The sequence below is a fragment of the Puma concolor genome, chromosome D1 (genome assembly GCF_028749965.1).
Source record: "Puma concolor isolate L17-30 chromosome D1, mPumCon1.1.hap2, whole genome shotgun sequence".
In the NCBI taxonomy this organism is placed as follows: Eukaryota; Metazoa; Chordata; class Mammalia; order Carnivora; family Felidae; genus Puma; species Puma concolor.
In genome coordinates, this window is record NC_141676.1 from 95,920,726 (window position 1) to 95,942,249 (window position 21,524).

At 39.9% G+C, this 21,524-nt stretch overlaps 2 protein-coding genes across 2 annotated transcripts; both read left to right on the plus strand.

Moving 5' to 3' along the window:
* Nucleotides 1-3,407: 3,407 nt before the first annotated feature.
* Nucleotides 3,408-4,355, plus strand: LOC112866016 (olfactory receptor 6M1-like). The gene has a single exon (XM_025929052.2). It carries the CDS (start codon nucleotides 3,408-3,410, stop codon nucleotides 4,353-4,355), a length of 948 nt encoding a protein of 315 aa, XP_025784837.2.
* Nucleotides 4,356-14,502: 10,147 nt separating this feature from the next.
* Nucleotides 14,503-15,450, plus strand: LOC147576896 (olfactory receptor 6M1-like). The gene has a single exon (XM_086676384.1). It carries the CDS (start codon nucleotides 14,503-14,505, stop codon nucleotides 15,448-15,450), a length of 948 nt encoding a protein of 315 aa, XP_086532510.1.
* The last annotated feature ends 6,074 nt before the right edge of the window (nucleotides 15,451-21,524 follow it).

A 21,524-nucleotide genomic window follows, 5' to 3' on the forward strand; every position in this document is an offset into this window, starting at 1 on the left:
ATTTAGTTTTTCTTTATTGTGAAAATTGATATATTAGAACTGATTTATACAGCTTTTTATTTCTATTTGTCCCAATTTCCTATTTTTCTATGTTTCTTTTTCCACAATTTCTTATTCTTTCTTTCTTTCTTTTTTTTTTTTTTTTTTTTTTTTTTTTGGAATTGATGGACTGCTCTGACTGTTGGTATTTATTTATATCTTTGTTATAGTTGAGTTTTGCTTCCCTTATATCACTTTTTCCCTTCTATAAATTTGAAAATTATCTATTCTATTACTATCCTTTCAGTGATTATCCTAGAAAATTTATTGGGGTTTTTTAACTTCAAACCTAAAAGACAGGTGCCTGAGTGGCTCAGTGGTTAAGCGTCCAACTCTTGATCTCAGCTCAGGCCTTGAGCTGAGAGTGGTTAGTTCGAGCCCTACTTTGGGATCAGCACTGGGCATGGAGCCTACTAAAACAAAACAAACAAACAAACAAACAAAAACTAAAGAAAACAATGTTTCATCCCCTCACAAATGCTACAAGAAGTCTTTGGCTCCAATTTTCTTCTCCACATTTTTTTCCTGTCATCATCCATGTGCCAATTCTAGATTAACTCCAGAAATTCAACCGTTATTACATTTTTAAAATTTTTTAAATATTTTTTTTTAATTTTTTTTTTCAACGTTTATTTATTTTTGGGACAGAGAGAGACAGAGCATGAATGGGGGAGGGGCAGAGAGAGAGGGAGACACAGAATCGGAAACAGGCTCCAGGCTCCGAGCCATCAGCCCAGAGCCCGACGCGGGGCTGGAACTCACGGACCGCGAGATTGTGACCTGAGCTGAAGTCGGACGCTTAACCGACTGCGCCACCCAGGCGCCCCAATGTTTATTTATTTTTGAGAGAGAGAGAGAGAAAACGAGAACAAGCAGGGGGAGGAGCAGAGAGAGACAGAGACACAGAATCTGAAGCAGGCTCCAAACCCTGAGCTGTCAGCGCAGAGCCCAATGCAGGACTCAAACCTGCGAACCACAAGCTCACGACCTGAGCAGAAGTCGGACGCTTAACCCGCTGAACCACCCAGGCGCCCCAACACTGTTAGTACCTTTTACAGAGAATTTCTACTTAGATTTATGTACATGTTTACCATTTCATTTCTTTATTATTCCTCTTCATGTCTTAAATGATCTCCATGATTTTCTTTATTCTTGAATTATATTTAGAAATTACTTTATCATTTGTCCCTTGACAGTAAATTCCTGAAGTTTTTATCTGAACTATATTTATTTTACAATGGAAGAGAATTTTACTGGATATCTAATTCTGCGTTGGCAGTTACTTTCTTGCCACACTTTAGAGATATCATTTAACTAATTCTTGGCTTTCATTGCTGCTGTGGAGAAGCCAATGGGTCATTCTCACTGCTGTTCCCGTAAAAGTGATCTACGCTTTCTTGTTGTTTTTCATATCCTCCCTCTGGTGCTCTCTTTCTCTGTAAATACCATCCAGCATCACTTCCTGTGTTCTCTCCTGCAGGACACAGAATACACATATAAATGTTCCCATTCCATCGTTTCTATTTTTTTAACAAAATTCCATTCCTTTGAACACTCTTCCATACTTTGCAAGCTTATCTCTGTTTCATTAAAGAGGAATTCTTTAGATATATCTTCCTATTTACCAATCCGTTTTTTTTTTTAATTTTAGGGTGCATGAGATAACCTAGTAAGAGGGGTTTTTGTTTTGTTTTGTTCTATTTTGAGTGCAGTTGGCACACAATGTTATGTTAGTTTCAGGTGTACGACATGGTGTTTTAAATTCTATCTAATCCATTGTTTATCCCCTCTCACCTCACTTGAAACCATTGAGTTGTTACTTCAACAATAATCTTTTTTTTTTTAATTCTGTAAGTTCCACTGGGCTTTTTTATTTTTATTATTTATTTATTTATTTAATGTTTATTTTTGAGAGAGAGACAGAGACAGAGACGGAGCGTGAATGGGGAGGGGCAGAGAGAGAGAGAAAGACACAGAATCTGAAGCAGGTTGATGCCCGGGCTCGATCCCACAACCATGGGAGCTGAAATCGAGAGTCAGATGCTCAGTGGACTGAGCCACCCAGGCTCCCAACACTGAGTCTTTTTAAAAGTCAATTTGGTGGTTTTTAAAAGACCTGATTTCTGTGGCATTCTCACTTTTAAAATTGCATCCTTTACTTCTTGAAATATTCCATATATAAGTGTACTATATAACACCTCTAACCATTCCAAATTCTGTTGTCCTTGTGCTAAATCTCTTATTGCATCATTTCTTTTCTTCCACTCCCGTTTATAGCAGCACAATTGTTATCATGTTTGGAAATCTTTGTCCAAAAGTTCTTTGTTTCTTCTTAATATCTGGGAGTTCTTGGTGCCTAAGTTGGGGAATTTTTCTTCTGGAAGGGATTTGCTTCTTCTACTCAGCATGCCTCACCCAGGAACACTTCACCTTCTCAAAGATTTGGTTCAGAGAAAAAGTCTCAGGATTTGCTTTTCCAGCTTCACTGATATTCCAGTGCCGGATGTCCCGTAGAAATGTCTCCATAAAGGTATGATCACAGGGCAACCCTTCTCCCTGACGCTTGTTGGTACAAATCTTCTGCTTTGGTTCCCTGCCCCTTCAGTTCTCTGTGTTTCCCTTACCAATTCTCTGTTTTGGCTGATTCTGATGCCAGCCACCCTGATCTTGGCTACTGGCTCTTTGCGCTTCAGCTCCAGCCGCTGAAGCTTTGACACCTGACTGCCTGGCCTCGGCCCCTCCTACTGTTTCTTTATTTGTTATTTATCAAATGGATCCAGATACCTCTCCTAACTTTTGATGCAACCAGCAATGTCTCAGAGAGTGTGTCTTATCCAATTCTTGTTGTGGCTTAAGAGGATTCTTCATTTCAGATCACAATATGCTGGTCAGCCTTGATACAGGAATGACAATAGAATTTTTGTCTGATGACTTCTCTTTCCCCAATAAAGTATGATATGATGTTATCAGCTAAGATACCCATATTATTAAAGATTAAAGTATAACATGATCAAAATGACTTGAGTGAATTTCAGTTAATTATACACTTCAGTTAACTTGAACAGATTTGGATTTAAGGAAGGAAAGAGAAGAAATATATGCATGTCATTGAAGTTGAAAAGTTAAAGTTTAAAGGAACTATAGACATTTTTTTTCCAACCCATCAACTATGAAGATGAGAACTGAGGCCAAGAGGCTCATTTGATTTGCCTGAGGCCACATGATATGGTCAGAGAAAACACTAGGACCACACCCTCTATATTTAGTATTTATATTAAATCTATATTTAATAAGATCATAGAAAAACCTGAAAGATGTCTTCAACTATTCTGCTTTTCTTTGTTTGTTTCTTCCCCCTTCCAGTTGAAATGGCTATGAGAAACCAGAGTACATTGAGTGAATTCACATTGGTCTCCTTTCCTGTCATCCAGGAGCTTCAAGTCTTGCTGTTTGTCATTCTCCTGCTGGTTTATATGCTCATCATAACAGGAAACATTGTCATCATTTCCTTAATATGGACTGATAATCGTCTCCAGACACCAATGTATTTCTTCCTTAGTAATTTGTCATTTTTGGACATTTTGTTCACAACTACTATTGCCCCAAAGTTGCTAGCTTGTCTCTTAGAAAAGAAGAAAACCATATCCTTTGCTGGCTGCATCACTCAAGTTTATTTCTACTTCTTTCTGGGGACTGTGGAGTTTATCCTCCTAGCGGTGATGTCCTTTGACCGCTATGTGGCCATCTGTAACCCCCTGCGCTATACCATCATCATGAACAGTAGGGTCTGTCTCCTGCTGGTTCTGGGCTGCTGGGTGGGAGCCTTTCTCTCAGTGCTATGCCCAACTATTGTGGTGTCCAGATTGCCCTACTGTCATAGAGAAATTAGTCATTTCTTCTGTGACATTGCCCCTTTACTACAGGTGGCCTGCATTGATACCCACTTCATTGAGATGATAAACTTCCTCTTATCTTCCCTTGTGGTCCTCAGTTCACTGGTGCTCACCACCACATCGTACACCTACATCATTTCTACCATCATGCGCATCCCCTCAGCCCAAGGACGTCAGAAGGCCTTTTCCACCTGTGCTTCTCACATCACAGTCGTCTCCATTGCCTATGGAAGCTCCATCTTCACGTACGTGAGGCCCAACCAGAGCCATTCACTGGATTTTGATAAAGTGACGGCTGTCCTCACTACAATGGTGACCCCTCTTCTGAATCCTTTCATTTATAGCTTGAGGAATGAAAAGGTAAAGGAAGTCTTGAAAGAGTCAGTTAGCAGGATAGTTCCACCACATTCCAAGGGAACATAACACTAAGCAATTTCAGGACACATAAGCTATGCTTTCTCTCTATAGCACCTTGTGCCGTATGAAGACTGACACCAAAGTACAACTGAAGTCTCAGAATCTGTCAGCAGGATGATTAACCATCACACATCATCAACAGTGAAGTATGGAAAACCAGAAGGAAAAAAAAAAGAATTCTATGTCTGTTCAGTCTTTGAAATATTTTTCAAATAGTAACATAGGATCATGGAAACACTCCAGGCCCTGAGTCACAAGAGCTAATGTCTAATATTTGTTTAGGCACTAACTTCAATGGACTTGGGAACTTAGTTACTTAGGTTGCATGATTTCTCCAAGATTCCACCTGCCCATCTGCAAAATGGTGGCAGGAATGTCTGCTCTGATTATTTTCCAGGGCACTTGTGGCTATAAAATGAGATCATTAAGGGGCGCCTGGGTGGCTCAGTCGGTTAAGCGTCCGACTTTGGCTCAGGTCATGATCTCACGTTTCGAGAGTTCGAGCCCCACGTTGGGCTCTGTGCTGACTGCTTGGAGCCTGGAGCCTGCTTCGGATTCTGTGTCTCCCTCTCTCTCTGCATCTCCCCCCACTCGCACTTTGTCTCTCTCTTTCTCTCAAAAATAAATAAACATAAAAAAGAAAAAACTTAAAATAAATAAATAAAATGAGATCATCTGTATGAAAGTAATATTGTCATCACACATAGATATTGGTAAGTAGAAAGTGAGGCATTTTCACCAGCCTGCCCCCACCGAGATGCTTCTCCTTTGATGATCTTGACTAGATTAAGAGGCAAGAGTTTTAATTCTGTTAGTCAATATGGACGAAAAAAGTTTAAAAGACTGGCAAATGCAAAGACTATCAAATGTTGCTCTAGGAAGAAGGTCTATCCTGCACACAAATTAGTATTGTGCCTGCTGTGGCACTGGCAGAGTCAGGTTACCTTTATCTTTATCTGATCCCATTAAGCATTTTATTTGAATTACTAACTTTTCCTTGTTCTGACTCTAAGTTCACCAAGCACCTTTGTATCTGTTTTTGCCTTCCCATCTAGCTTGCCTAGTTGGAGAAAATACTCATGGCAAAGGTTGTCTAGCCATGAAATACTGTCTTTGTTCTTGTAAATTAATTACTATTATCTTTTTGATTAATGTGAATCTCATCTCAGATTCATTGTGATGATAAATAGAAATGTGCTGAATTTATCAACATAATATGACCCTACAAGGTATATATCTAGAAGGCAGAATCACCTTTTATTTTTATTTACTTATTTATTTGTTAGTTTATTTTAGAGAGAGCATGAGCATGGGGGGAGGAGGTGGGGGAGTGAGAGAGAGAGAAAGAAAGAGAGAACCTTAGGCAGGCTCCACGCTCAACGCAGAGCCCAATTCAGGTCTCGATCCTACCACCCTGGGATCATGACCTGAGATGAAATCAGGAGTTGGACACCATCCATCCAGGCGCCCTAGAATCCCTTAGTGTTATTATCATTTCTATAACTATGTGCATAGCACAGTTCTTCAAACTTTTATATTCTGCTGGGTCTTCCCAGGTGACAAAGGACAACCGAACTCTATACCCAGCATATCCAGGAAGAGGTAGGAAGGAGAGGGTTATTAGAAAGCAAGATTACAAAGAGGGAAGTAACCATGGAAATTCAGATCTTGTTGCCTGAGAGAATAAGAAAGCCTGATTTACATCAAAGGGGGATGAGGTGTTCAACAATGAACTATAATCTTAAGAAATAAAGCAGGATTCAGCCCAAAGAAGGGAGCCCCTAACATCCAGAATGGATCTGGTGTTCACAGATATTTCTTGGTATTATTACAAACTGATGTGATACTTACAGATAAGTCATGTTTTTCTCCCATTGGACGTAAACAGTTTCACTGAACATCCATTTCATACAGGATCACTGTGCAACACAAAATACCAAACAATCCCCTGCCTTACCAAATTGAATGGCTGTTACCTCTTTACTAATTACAGCTTTACCTTACTCTGTCCCCATCCTTATGAGAGCACTCAATCCAGAACAGGCTGCTGCTTCCATAGACCCTCCCCAAAAGTTCCCAAAGAAAGCCTAAATCCTATGATAAGTACACTTAGTGAGACATTTCACTCTCTCCACAGTTTGGGTTTTCCCTCACTGCAATGAATGATAAACCCAATTTCTTCAACTATAGATATACTTCCGGTAGACTTTGGGGTAAGGGCAATGACGCAGAGTGGGTCATAAGGCCCTGATGAAAAGCAGAACAATCCAGTTTCCAGGATATCTGAGAAACCCAAAAATAAGAAACAGTGGACAAAAACAGTAAGATGCAAAAAGGGACCAGGAAAAGGACCAAGAATGTACCGCAGGCACTTCATCACCCAATGAGTCTAACAGTCCCTGACGAGAAGAGATAGATGATTAAATGAGACCAGAGTTAGATTTTGTTATGTCTTTGCATGCCTAAATAAAGTGTATACAAAGCTGGGTTTTGTTTACCCATAAAATTGGTTTTGTGCTGTCAGTTATCAATAATACCTATGTTATTAAATTCCTGGGTTAAAGAACTCCATTCAGGTGTTGTTCATGCGAAACATCCAAATATAAGTGAGCACAACCAGTATTCATTTATGGTTTTTGTGTCAGATGCCTATGAAGGCGTCAGGTACAGGAACACTTGCAACCCAGACAATATGCAAAACAAATGGCCCCATATACAACTGCAGACAGATCTGTCTGAGTCACACTTTGTAATCAGAAGAGCCATCTTTTCATTACATCTTCCCCAAACCCTATTTTGATTTTGATTTTTTTCCTTTGGAACAGCCCACTTTTTAAACCCTATTGTCTTTTGCTCATGGGTCCAGACCCTACACCCAAAGAGATCTGTTTGAATTCATTTATGAATCCAACTTACTAAATTGCTTTCATTCACTAGATCTCATACAATTTTGTGACAATTGGAAGGTACCGTTACTTAAACTTGCCAGTTATAAAATCAGTTACTACTTCTTGAATGTCTTTTTCATTCTGTTTTCTTTTCGCCATTATCATTGGTCTAAGAGGAAGCAGACTGACAACCACCCCCAAATCCCTTGGAGAACTGTTCTTTAAACACAAGCTTATAGCCTATAAACTAAAAGGCTAAGTTGAAATTATTTATATGTTAATAATGTTTTTTCTATTTATCCACACATTTTTGACAATGTGTGGTAAATCTGGTAAAGATTGGATTTAAGTAGCGGTAACTGATTTCAGCCAAGTATTTAAATTTCCAGGATTTGCTTTAAGAAGACCTACATTCTATTCAGCTTACACAGTGGAGGTCTGGAGGAGGCAAAATTATGTTCACATGAGAAGTGAAATGCTTTCACTGGTATACAAAGGAAAGTCTATATAAGGTAAATATGTAAGTGTTTAGAAAAGGGATTTTCAACAATTCTGAATCTATTCATAGTTATTTTACACTTCAGAATCTCTTAAAGGCTATAAGGAAATGTCCCAAATAGTTAATGCTGATTAATCTGATATTTTAAATGACTTTTATTTTAATTGAAATACAGTTGACACACAATGTTACCTAGTTTCAAGTCTATACAAACACAATACATAATACATAAGCAAAATGTGTATTAAATGGCTTTATGTTAATGGTAAGGCTTCTGGTCAACTGTAGGCTATTAGTAGTTAACTTTTGGGGAAGTCAAAAGTTTTACATAAATTTTCAACTGTGCGGGAGGTCAGCACCCCCAACTCCCACATTGTTCAAGGGTCAACTGTCCATTGTGACATCAAAACCATAAAATATCAGGGAGGAGGTAGGGAATAAAAGGGTAGAGTTTCTGTATGTGATCAAAGTTAAGTTGTTATCAGCATCAAATAGTTGGATCTAACTATAAGACATTTTACATACACTTCATTATAACCACCAAGCAAAAACCAACAGTGGATATCCAAAACACAAAGAGAAGGAAATCAAAGCATACCGCTATGGAAAACCATCAGTTCACAAAGTAAGACACCAAGGGAGGAAGAAAGGCATAAGGGAACCATAAAAAGCCAAAAACAGAGATGCATGGGTGGCTCAGTCAGATGAGCGTCCTACTTCAGCTCAGGTCATGATCTCATGGTTTGTGAGTTCTAGTCCCGTGTCGGGCTCTGTGCTAACAGCTCAGAGCCTAGAGCCTGCTTCAGATTCTGTGTCTCCTCTCTCTCTGTCCCTCCCCGCTTGCAGTCTGTCTCTCACAAAAATAAATAAATGTTAAAAAATGTTTTTTAGAAAACCAAAAACAACTAATAAGATGAAAAGGAAATGAAAATAAAATTGGAAAACACCATGGCAGTTTCTTATATAGTTAAACATATACTTACCATAAAACATAGCAATTCTACTCCTAGGAATATTTCCAAGAAAAATGAAAATAAATATTCACATAAAAACATGGACCCACTGCTCAGAGGGGCTTGATTCAAAATAGACAAATACTGAAAACCACCCAAGTATCCATCATCTGGTGACTAGGTAAACAAACTGTGATATATCTACACAATCTATATAATAGATAATCCTCCAGGAATACAAAAAAAGAAACTTGTGATACCAGAAACACATGGATTAATCTCAAAGCATCTGATTAAGTGAAGGAAAGAAACACAAAAGACTATACACAGTAAGACTGCATTTAGATAAAATTCTAGAAAACTCAAAATTACATTGACAGGCAATGTGTTGGTAGTTATCAGGGGCAGAGGTGGGGAGGGGAAATTTTTGCTGCAAAAGGGTGCAGGAGTGTTTCTAAGATAACGGAAATATTGTAAACCATCATAATGGCACTGGTGGCTATATGCTGGTGAAGATGTGCCAAAACTCAACCACTGTACCCTTAAACTGGTTATTATTTGTACATCACACATCAATTGAAATATATACATAGACATAAAATCTACATAAATAATCTATGTTTGGAAAGCAACTGCAAGCTTTTTTGTCAATTTCATTTTATTTTTGTTGCATAATCTTTATTTTTTAAATATAATTTATTCTCATATTGGCTAACACACAGTGAGTAAAGTGTACTCTTGGGTACATTCCAATGGGTCATCGCTCTTACACCTTATTTTAATACACTACGATCATTTCAGAAAAAAAAAAATGTGTTTGAAGTTTTCCAAGTTTGTAGTTCCCTGAGGTTTTAAAGCAGCTGTATAAGTTTCTCTTTAAATAAATAAAATAAACAACCAAGAGATTCTCCCAGCAGACCTTAACTTTATAACTGATTCGTTACTTCAATTCTCATGTTCTGTGATTGCAGTAGTCATAATGAACTTTTTTATGCCATAATCCCAGGTGCCATTGTAAACCAAATCTCTGAAGGTGAACACAGAATCTCATTAACTATCAAAGTTCATATTCAATAGAGGCAGAGTAATGTTATTTTCTGGAGAGAGTAAATAAAGACGGTTACATTTACAGTCAAGTCACAATATACCCAATGAATGAACAGGGGTGACCTAACAAAGGGTGACAGTTCAGAGAGATGTTCCAGTGAAAGCAAATATGAAGTCTCCTGACAATCAGGCCCATGAGGGTCGAATGAGTTGCCTCAAGAAACAGTGAGTTTAGCATCACTGGACGGTACCCTGGTGGAGACATTGCAGGGTATTTGGGGGCCGGCTGACTCATCCGCCTGTGGAGTTCTCTTCTGCTCTAACGTCCTGTGTTTGAATAATTCCACATTTCTGGGTGCATCCACAGAAGAAAGAGAAATTCACTAAATAGAGAGGAAATTACATTCCTGCAATGAAAACCAAACAAAGAGACAGAAACCCAACTGAAATTTGAGAAGCTTTTGGTCACTTTTGCCAGAGATCCAAAATAGGAGTCAGAGGACCTGCTCGTGATTCGGTTGTGTGGGACTCCCCCATTCATCGCCAAACCTCACTCTTCTGCTCTTCTTGGCAAAAATGTGCTTCAGAATCCACATCACTTGAAACTCATAGGAATACCTGAGATGGAGACTCACTGGACGTGTAACATGAAAGATTAAATGATAATATACCACTTGGATTCATCCTGGTGTAAGTCAGGATTTAAATTTTTCTGTGGAAATACAAAAAAGAACTGAAAAAGACTGATAGAAATTACTAAAAAGGACTGTTTTCCATTCAGAAGAAGACGGATGGAACACTTCAGCAAACACCGAATAACCATTTGGTGTGGTTCTGAAAGGGCGGTTAAGTACCACGTGGGAAAACAGACTCAGGATAAGACTGAGATTTACACAGAATCCAACACTGAAGCAATAACAGAATTTAAAGAAAAACGGATGGGATGCAGGAGGAAAAACACACCCAGATTTCTAGTTTGTTAGCATACTTGAATGGAGAAAATACCGACTGTGCGACAATCCGCGTGATGTAAGTATCCTATAATATGCAATTATCCGTATTTATATGTTAAGCAGTTTGGGTCTCACTACATTTGTTTACATGTATATTTGACGAATTAAAGTGTAATTACTGCTTTCCCAAAACTTCTACTGTCAGCAGACGTCAAGTATTAGAGCTCTACCCTAAGTCCGAAGATGAACGTTTTTAATGTACTTCAGTTACAATTAAACTTTGTCACATTTTACTGACAGCAGCAAAGATCCCCAATTATCTCTCACCCCCATTCCCCACTACATCTTAGTTCTTTTCTGTTTCTGCTTCCCTATCCCTATGTTCTTAACAAACATGTACTGAATGCCAAGTATATAAACATTACTGGGCTGGGCCCTAGCTGAGGATCGGAACCTGGAGTGTCATCATCCTCACGTTAGAGAGAAAACAGTCAAGACAGGGTACTTACGAGTGTCATTAAAGGCCACTCACTCAAGTGGCCACAAGAGAAAAAAATAAACAACACAGGTTTTCTGACTGAAAATCTGCTGATTTTTCCATTAGTCCACATTTATCTCACTAAATCTGGCATCTTGAAACATGCAAATATGCAATTCAATACCATTTTTTAGGATCCACAAATGGTAATGAAGAAAAAAATCTCCCCTCCACCAATGAAAGCCTTAAGTTGGCAAACTTATAATTAAATTATTAGACACAGATGGTCTAATCCACACCCATTTCCCCTCAGACATGATGGGCTCTGGAGAGCACAGAGGTCATCTAGAGAAGACCCACACAAAGCCGAGTTCTTTTCCACTATCATGAACTGAAGAGACTCCCCAAAGAAGAGCAATGCTACAGCTTTAGTTCATCTCAGAGAAGTTTATTTGACCCTTACTCAGCAGAACAGAAAGCTCTCCATGCCCCTTTCTTCCATTCCTATATGACCCAATGACAACCACGGCAAAGAGCAATTCTATTTGTGTCCAACCCTCCCAGATTCTTGTTATTAAAACCTGGCACGGTGTTTTTGAAGATCCCAAACTGTCTGACTCTTACAATACCAGACAGGAATCAAGCTCCCATCAGGCTCATCAAAGACTACAGAGGCAAGAAGGAAAACGATGACAGTACAGATGTTGTGAAACAATTGGCTAGATGAATGGAAGGAACAATGGAGTAGATGACAGGCAGTTCGTGAGAATGCACATCAGTGTGTCTTAACACCCGCTCATCTCTGGTGTTGTCAGTAAGGAGGGTGGGAAGGGAGAAATGAAGGGAATTTCAAAGCACTTCTACTTGTACACATGCCATGCTCTATTCTGTCTTTGCATTAGACCTTAGTAACATTAACACATGTCCACCCAGATATGGTTATGCCTTCTTGTGCTGTAGAAATCAGTCTGGAAGTTTGTTACCTGGATGCAGCAGCAGTTGAGGAGGGAAAAATATTATCGTATTAGTGGTGGAAACACACCGGCTGGTACCAAGACCCTATTTCAATAGATCAGACCCTTTAAGGTCCTGTGATTACTTAAAAGCAGTTTGGTCTTGAAATAAATAAATGGTGAATACAAATAATGAGCAACTACAAGGACCAGAAAAGTCACAGCAAACTTTTCAAATGGAAATCCATCAAAAACAAAAGTCTTCAAGGAAAAATACTCCTACAGGAATGCAAGCCGGTGCAGCCATTCTGGAAAACAGTGTGAAGGTTCCTCAAAAAACTAAACATAGAACTACCTTACGACCCAGCAATTGCACTACTAAGCATTTATCCACGGGATACAGGTGTGCTGTTGCAAAGGGACACATGCACCCCCATGTTTATAGCAGCACTATCAACAATAGCCAAAGTATGGAAAGAGCCCAAATGACCATTGATGGATGAATGGATAAAGAAGATGTGGTGTATATATACAATGGAGTATTACTCGGCAATGAAAAGAATGAAATCTTGCCATTTGCAACTACCTGAATGGAACTGGAGAGTATTATGCTAAGTGAAATTAGTCAGAGAAAGCCCAAAATCATATGACCTCACTCATATGAGGACTTTAAGAGACAAAACAGATGAACATAAGGGAAGGGAAACAAAAATAATATAAAAACAGGGAGGGGGACAAAACAGAAAAGATTCATAAATATGGAGAACAAACTGAGGGTTACAGGAGGGGTTGTGGGAGGGGGGGTGGGCTAAATGGGGAAGGGGCACTAAGGAATCTACTCCTGAAATCACTGTTGCACTGTATGCTAATTTGGATGTACATTTAAAAAAATAAAAAATAAAACAAGTTCAAAACAAAAAAGAAAAAAGAAAAAAAGGAAAATACTCCTAGGAATTACATTTCAGAAAAAGAAAGTGACCTTCTTTCAAGACGAACTCAGTGGGTTCCACACCTAGAGACAACCTAGTTCAGGTTCATTATTGGTCATTTGAACCAATTTCATTTTAACATAAAACTAAAGGATTAGCTACAAAATAAATTCAGCTTCACTGAACTATACAGACACGTAGTACATGTGCAGCACCCCTGAGCCGTATTCCAAGATGAGCATTTCCAACAACATCATCTGCATTCACTTTCTTTCACTACTATTAACAAGCTGATTGTCCAAATTGCTGAAAACAATGTGACGTATAAGAGACCGATTTAAGACAACCTGTAAGAATTCCCAGTCAAGGAATGGAAGGGAAAAGCTTTGGTATTCTTTTGGATCCTGCCATACACATGGCATTGCAGGGAACAAAAAGGAAACACACTGATCATTTTCCCAGTAGAGGTTTTTCAAATGTCTGAAATAGGTTATGCAAATGATGAACCATATATATGCACCTACTTGCTCTGTAACAGTGTAGACATCAAAACCTTATACCGGTATAAAAAATAAAAACAAAGAAAAACTATGTGGCCTTATGGAGATCAATTATTATCACATCAGAACAACTCAGGGACAACCAGAGATCACCTTAAGACTCATGCGATATCGGGGCGCCTGGGTGGCGCAGTCGGTTAAGCGTCCGACTTCAGCCAGGTCACGATCTCGCGATCCGTGAGTTCGAGCCCCGCGTCGGGCTCTGGGCTGATGGCTCAGAGCCTGGAGCCTGTTTCCGATTCTGTGTCTCCCTCTCTCTCTGCCCCTCCCCCGTTCATGCTCTGTCTCTCTCTGTCCCAAAAATAAATAAACGTTGAAAAAAAAAAAATTAAAAAAAAAAAAAAAAAGACTCATGCGATACCAATCACAAATGTGAGGAGAGACCAAGACAGGTTCTCTTTCATATGATGCTCTTGGTCAGTTTCGTAGTTTCTGCTCCTTTATGTAGATGATACCTGAAGGGTTGAAATGACTTGGAGAAAAGTAACTCAACTTTCCTTAACCTTCCCTTTTACCATTTTGCAAATGGACTGACGGGATTCTCAGTTAAGGATTCTCTCTTCTCAAGCACAGAACTTAGCCAGGGAAACGGTAGATCAGGAAAAATGAAAGAGAGAAGGGAAGGAGCACGGGGTCCAAGAGATGACCATGGAGAAAATGTCATTCAACCAAAAATGTCAAATATGAGAATACCAAGGTTAGAAGATGTCATGTAACTTATCCAAGGTTCTATATTAGAGTGAGTGGCAGGATGAAATCACTCTGACACTTCATTCAAAGCTTTTACTACTTTACATTTATCACTGATACTGAGAGTTGAAAACTCATTTAAGCTGATTTTCATTTCCATAATTTTTTTTCAGAGATGTGCTGCCCACTAAGTATTGCATGCCATGGATATGCAAAATCAGACCACAGTGACTGAATTCACCCTGACTGCCTTCCCTGTTATCTGGAAGCTTCAGATCTCCCTCTTTGTGGTCCTCTTGTTTATTTACATGTTAACTCTCACAGGAAACATTGTCATCATTTCCCTAATATGGGCTGATAATCGCCTCCAAACCCCAATGTACTTCTTCCTCAGTAATTTGTCATTTCTGGACATTTTATACACTACCTCAGTTACCCCAAAGCTATTAGCTTGTCTTCTAGAGGACAGAAAGACCATATCTTTTGCTGGCTGCATAACCCAAACATACTTCTTCTTTTTCTTGGGGACAGTGGAGTTTATCCTCCTAGCGGTGATGTCCTTTGACCGCTACGTGGCCATCTGTAACCCCCTGCGCTATACCATCATCATGAACAGCAACATCTGTCTCCTACTGGTTCTGGGATGCTGGGTAGGAGCCTTCTTCTCAGTGCTGTGCCCAACTATTGTAGTGTCCAGACTGCCCTACTGTTATAAAGAAATCAGTCATTTTTTCTGTGACATTGCCCCTCTGCTACAGGTGGCCTGCATAGACACTCATTTCATTGAGATGATAAACTTCCTCTTATCTTCCCTCGTCCTCCTGACCTCGCTGGTACTCACCATTGTGTCTTACACCTACATCATTTCTACCATTTTGCACATCCCCTCAGCCCAAGGACGTCAGAAGGCATTTTCCACCTGTGCTTCTCACATCACGGTCGTCTCCATTGCCTATGGGAGCAACATCTTCATGTATGTGAGGCCCAGCCAGAGCCGTTCACTGGATTTTGACAAAGTGACTGCTGTCATGACTGTAATGGTGACCCCTCTTCTGAACCCTTTCATTTACAGTCTGAGAAATGAAAAGGTAAAAGAAGTTTTGAGAGAAGCAATCAACAAAATTATATCCTTATTACACAAGAGAACCTGAACGTTCATTTGCTAAGAATGGCTATTTTTTCAACTCTTGGACTCTGTGGAGAAAAGCATGCTTGAAGACCATAAAATCACAGATTTGTGGGAAGATATAAAAAGGCTTCATGTCACATCAAATACAAAGTATTGTAGTCAAGGTGCAGAGCAGACAATTCGAGCATAGAGAAAATAATATGTTTGAGCCCTTTTTGGGAAATTCATGCACAGGATAACATAAATTAATGACAAATACTTATGTCAAAAATCTGAAATTTAAGCCTGGCTCTATTCTTTTTTTATCCCGTGAAACTTAGCCTATCTGAACCTTAGTTTACCTATCGGTAAAGTAGGAAATAGTTTATGCTTTTCCTTTCTCTTTTTTTTTTACTTTTTACTATAGGCTTAACCAAGATAGCCTAAGGAAACCAAACACAGGTAAATATAAAATAATGTTCCCTCTAGGTATTTAAGATGATGAAAGATGATTGGCTTCATTCTTGACAGCTAAATACTATAGAAAAATATAGTAGGAGTAGTAATACAAAAATAAGGAAGAGCTGTAACATATCCCAGGGTTTCTATAGTGTGCCTAAATAGGAACTTATGTATTGATATACATGGAATTTATAAGAATATATATTATAACTCCTCTCAGTTCAAAATCCACATTCCTGGAAAGAGGATGCAATTGGCCCAATCGAAGTGAGATGTCCTCCCCTGATTCGGTTCTTTGTAAGAGGAAAGATTGGCAAAGAGTTACATTGCCTTCTGTTCTTACCATCACTGAACAGGTACTATGGGACAAGAACTCTGAAAGACAGTGTAAATATAGGAATAAGACAATAAGCATCTGTAAGATCAAAATAGGTTATGACTGGAGTGGTCATTAACCTTCCAGCTGCATGAACAATGACTGACACCTTAAGAATTGACGTGACTCTATCTTGGGAAAACAGGCAGAGAAAGTGCTTCCTTAAGGATGGATTCATATCATAAAGGAACACCATCCATCCTAAGAGATTGCGGCAAACAAATGTCTAAAGATCAGAAGAAACTAGAACAATATCGCCAGGAATGAAGCACTCATATAGGATCTTCTCTGCCCTCATTTTCAGACACTAAATAAAATAAGATTTGGGACGTTAGTATATTAGCTTCCTAATGCTGCCATAACAAAGTTAGCAGCTTAAAATAACACAGATTTATCATCTGACTGTTCAGTGGGTCACAAGTTCAATACAAGCCTCCCCAGCCCACATTCAGCAGGCTGCATTCCTTTCCAGGGGCTCTAGGGGAAAATCCATTCCCTATCCATCCGACTTGTAGACAGAATTCCCTTCCTTGAAGCTGTGGGACCAAGGTCCTGTTTTCTTGCTTGCTGGCTATCACCCAAGGGCCGTTCCCAGTTTCTAGAAGATGCTTCAGTCCTTGACTCATGGCCCTCCTTCCTCTACCTTCAAAGCCAACAATAGCAGGACATGTACATCTCAAGTTTCAAATCTCTCCTTCTTCCATCTCCCCTATGACTTGGCTGACAAAGTTCTCCACTTTTAAGGACTCATTGGATAGGAGTGGGCCCACCCTAATATCCAGAATAATATCACCAACTCAAGGTCCTTTTCCTGCATTACATTTACAAAATCCTTTCTGCCAAGTAAAGTAACATATTCACAGATTCTGGGAATTAGGACATGAATATCTTTAGGTGTCATTATTCTGCTTGCCAGCATTATGTTGCTAGTGGTCATGATCCAAGAAAGGAAAAATAAAGAACAGAGCACAGTAGGATTTTTTAAAGCCAATATTAAATCCTAAACTCTCTCATTGTCATCACTTAAAACCAGAAGTATTTATAAACCCCAGATAATGACAGACTAGAAAAAAATCAGCAAAATATCTGGGCAATGCATATTTTAAATTAACCATGTTTGTTTTTCTTTAAATTATTGTTAGGCAGAGATGATATAGTGTCCCTTTGTGCTGTTTTCCTGTTTTTCATGAGTTCCCATGTTACTCAATACCCCTATTCTAGTATCATTAATACAGAAAAGAGAAACTGGAGTGCATAAGGGAAATGAAGCATAATTTTGGTCCCCACCTGAGGCTGGCCCCAGGTTGGCCAGGCTTGCAACTGCAAATATAAAAAGTCTTCATAAACTCTGAAAAATAACATAAATATACTGTTTTACTTTGATGTTGATTATTATTCTTATGATCAACACTTCTTTAATGTTTATTTATTTTGAGAGAGAGAGAGAGAGAGAGAGCATCCGTGGCGGCGGGTTGGGGGGACAGAGAAAGAGGGAGAGAGAGAATCCCAAGCAGACTCACCACTGTCAGCACAGAGACTGATACAGGGTCCAATCCCACAAACTGTGAGATCATGACCTGAGCCAAAACCAGAGTTGGACACTTAACCAACTGAGCCACCCAAGCACCCCATGTTCAATATTGTTATAAGAGAGGATAATAATAGCAGTTTCTACATTGATTCTAATAAGTTAAGTTAGCACAAAGATGACTGAGAAGTAGTCTAGTTTAAAACTTAGTGGGGCGCCTGGGTGGCGCAGTCGGTTAAGCGGCCGACTTCAGCCAGGTCACGATCTCGCGGTTCGTGAGTTCGAGCCCCGCGTCAGGCTCTGGGCTGATGGCTCAGAGCCTGGAGCCTGTTTCCGATTCTGTGTCTCCCTCTCTCTCTGCCCCTCCCCCGTTCATGCTCTGTCTCTCTCTGTCCCAAAAATAAATAAATGTTGAAAAAAAAATTAAAAAAAAAAAAAAAAACTTAGTGATAGTTTAAGAGTTTGGATTGACAGTCAATGTCAGTTTGAGATAATTGTTTCTTGTCGGGTAACTGAATGTTTTCTTTTACTGTCTAATATTAGTTGAATTTATGGTTGTTTGGGTTAGTTTTGGCTCAAGATCTGTCCCAAATTTTGGGACCCCTGTAAAGTCCCTTACTTTTCCCATATTCAACCATGACAAGGCATTTTACCTTTTTCAATATGAGAGAAGGAGGAGGAATAGACCAAAAGAGCCAGTAGAAAATTCAAAGCACATCCACTTGCTGGATAAGCTAGATAACTTCCTCCAACTATGGATGAAGGGCATCCCAACCAGGGAAACACTGTCAAATGTAATGAGTTTAATGAATTCACTGATCCTTCCACTTGCCAGGTAATTCTCACGTGCTCCTTCTTCCTGACTCAGTTGTAATACAGTATTTTTTTTTTAATTTTTTTTTCAACGTTTATTTATTTTTGGGACAGAGAGAGACAGAGCATGAACGGGGGAGGGGCAGAGAGAGAGGGAGACACAGAATCGGAAACAGGCTCCAGGCTCTGAGCCATCAGCCCAGAGCCTGACGTGGGGCTCGAACTCACGGACCGCGAGATCGTGACCTGGCTGAAGTCGGACGCTTAACCGACTGCGCCACCCAGGCGCCCTGTAATACAGTATTCAGTAACAACAACTATGAACATACACCTCAATCACATCACAAGAATGCGATAAAACATACCAAATTATTGTCATCGGTAGTCAAGAGTTTAGCTAAGCTACTCCGTTTGGCACCCATTTGGCCAACCATTTGGCCAACCAGCACCCGTTTGGCCAACCCATTTGGCCAAGCAGGCTGCTGTGACTTTAAACTGACACTAGTCCCCTCATGTAAGCACATGCCCTAGATAGCAGTCTGCAGAGTTACAGACTATAGGTCACTTTCTGACACGGCCTCCCCCACGGTTCTTGTGCTCAACCATCTTCCCCATCCACCAGCACCTTCCCTTTATGCGCCCCTTCAATAAGGCCCCAGTGCAACTTACCAAAACTCACTCTTTTGGTTACAACTGACCAATGTGGCTTTAGCCCGGGAACCCCAAAGCCCTCCAGGTTCTAATGAAGGCATATGCCCCAGGTGATTCCTCTCTGTCTGCATTCTGCCTCCAAGAGAAGCCCCCTCAAGGTATGCCAGGTGCCTCCTCCAAGACCTGTGAGTAATAAACTCTATCATAACTCCTCTTGTGGTCTGTTCGACTGCAGCTCACCCTCAGCAGGCACCCTCTTCTCCACTTAAGAAATATTAACTTGACAAATTAATAACAGGGGGGTACAACCACAGATGAGTGTTTGCTTCATTCTTGAAATATACTAAAATGTGTGTGTGTGTTGTGTGTGTGTGTGTGTACATGTGGTACATTTCAGAGGTATGTATTTTGTCTGATATCTTTAAAAACTCTTTATTAAAAACAATTATTCATCATCTAGAATTGCTGGCTTATCCCAAGGATGTTCTTTAACGTTAACAAGGGATTCATTCAGTAACACACTTTCTTTTTTTAATGTTTTATTTATTTATTATTTATTTATTTTTGAGAAAGACAGAGAGACAGAGAGACAGAGAGAGTGAGCGTAAGTGGGAAAGGGGAAAAGAGAGAGGGAAACAGAATCTGAAGCAGGCTCCAGGCTCCGAGCTATCAGCACAGAGCCCCACACAGGACTCAAACTCATGAACCGTGAGATCGTGACCTGAGCCAAAGTCAGACTCTTAACCTACTGAGCCACCCTCGGGCCCCAAGATGCTTTCTGATTTTCAGCATTTGGCACTAAATATGGCTCCTCTTTTTAAAATATGATAATGTCAAAAATAATAATGTGTAAGTTCTTTCTGGTTACAAAATTTATAGTGATGAATAGTTTTTTATTTTTATTTTTTTAAATTTTTTTTTCAACGTTTATTTATTTTGGGGACAGAGAGAGACAGAGCATGAACGGGGGAGGGGCAGAGAGAGAGGGAGACACAGAATTGGAAACAGGCTCCAGGCTCCGAGCCATTAGCCCAGAGCCTGATGCGGGGCTCGAACTCACGGACCGCGAGATCGTGACCTGGCTGAAGTCGGACGCTTAACCGACTGCGCCACCCAGGCGCCCCAATGAATAGTTTTTTAAATCTTACCTTCTTTTAGGTTTTTTAGCCATTCTGAGCACAGACCTTGAAAAGAAACGACCATCATATAACCATGTAATTATTGGGTTTTTTTGTTTATTTTCTTTAATGTTCATTTATTTAGTTTTGAAAGAGAGAGACAGAGACCAAAAGCAGAGGAGATGCGGAGAGAGAGGGAGACACAGAATCTGAAGCAGGCTCCAGGCTCTGAGCTGTCAGCACAGAGCCTGACACGGGGCCCAAACCCACGGACCATGAGATCATGACCTGAGCTTAAGTCGGACGCTTGACCAACTGAGCCACCCAGGCTCCCCAACCATCAATTATTGTAAAAAAGAGGAACTTCAAATAACATGGTAAATAAGAGAACACTATATATGACCAGTAGATAAAATATCAAGTTATTCTATTGCTATTAATAATTATATAGTCTCATCATGTGCTGAAATGCATGCATACGCCCTCCTGACGTAGAACTGAATTCAGAGTCATCACCTAACTTTAGGAGAGTATATAAAAAGTGCAGTGTATCATTTCACTTGTGTAGGCAAACACGTCTCATCCCATGTAGGCCACAGAGAATACGGCTGATTTGGGCAAGGCTATATTCTGCATGAATCCTGGAAATTAGTTTCCCCTCATTAGTGCTTACATTTACTGCGTTCATTCCATTAAATCCAAGAAAGAGGTTATTCTGCTATGGTTATAGCAATGAATTAAGAGGTGGAAATGAAATGATAAAAAACAAGAAACAGCTTGGTGGAAAAAGTTGTCTGGGATTGCTAGACCCTGGCATACCGTATACCCTCACTGCCCCCTTTTCTTGAGTAGGTAATACAAGCTATAGCAACTTGTCCCTGTATTCTCTTGTCATGCAGGGGCAAACTGCAAATCAATGATAAAAGGTGACTAAACAAAATCTCCTAGGCTTGAAGTAAATAATGTTAAATCATCTTTTTATTTAAAATGGTATTTCAGGGCACCTGGGTGGATCAGTGGGTTGAGTGTCTGACTTCAGCTCAGGTCGTGGTCTCATGGCTTGTGGGCTCAAGCCCTGCGTCGGGCTCTATGCTGACAGCTCAGAGCCCGGAGCCTGCTTCGGATTCCGTGTCTTCCTCTCTCTCCCTGCCCCTCCCCTGCTCATGTTC

Excerpts from the sequence above, each read along its gene's own strand:
- LOC112866016 (XM_025929052.2), top strand. The coding sequence starts at position 3,408 with ATGGCTATGAGAAACCAGAGTACATTGAGTGAATTCACATTGGTCTCC.
- LOC147576896 (XM_086676384.1), top strand. The coding sequence starts at position 14,503 with ATGGATATGCAAAATCAGACCACAGTGACTGAATTCACCCTGACTGCC.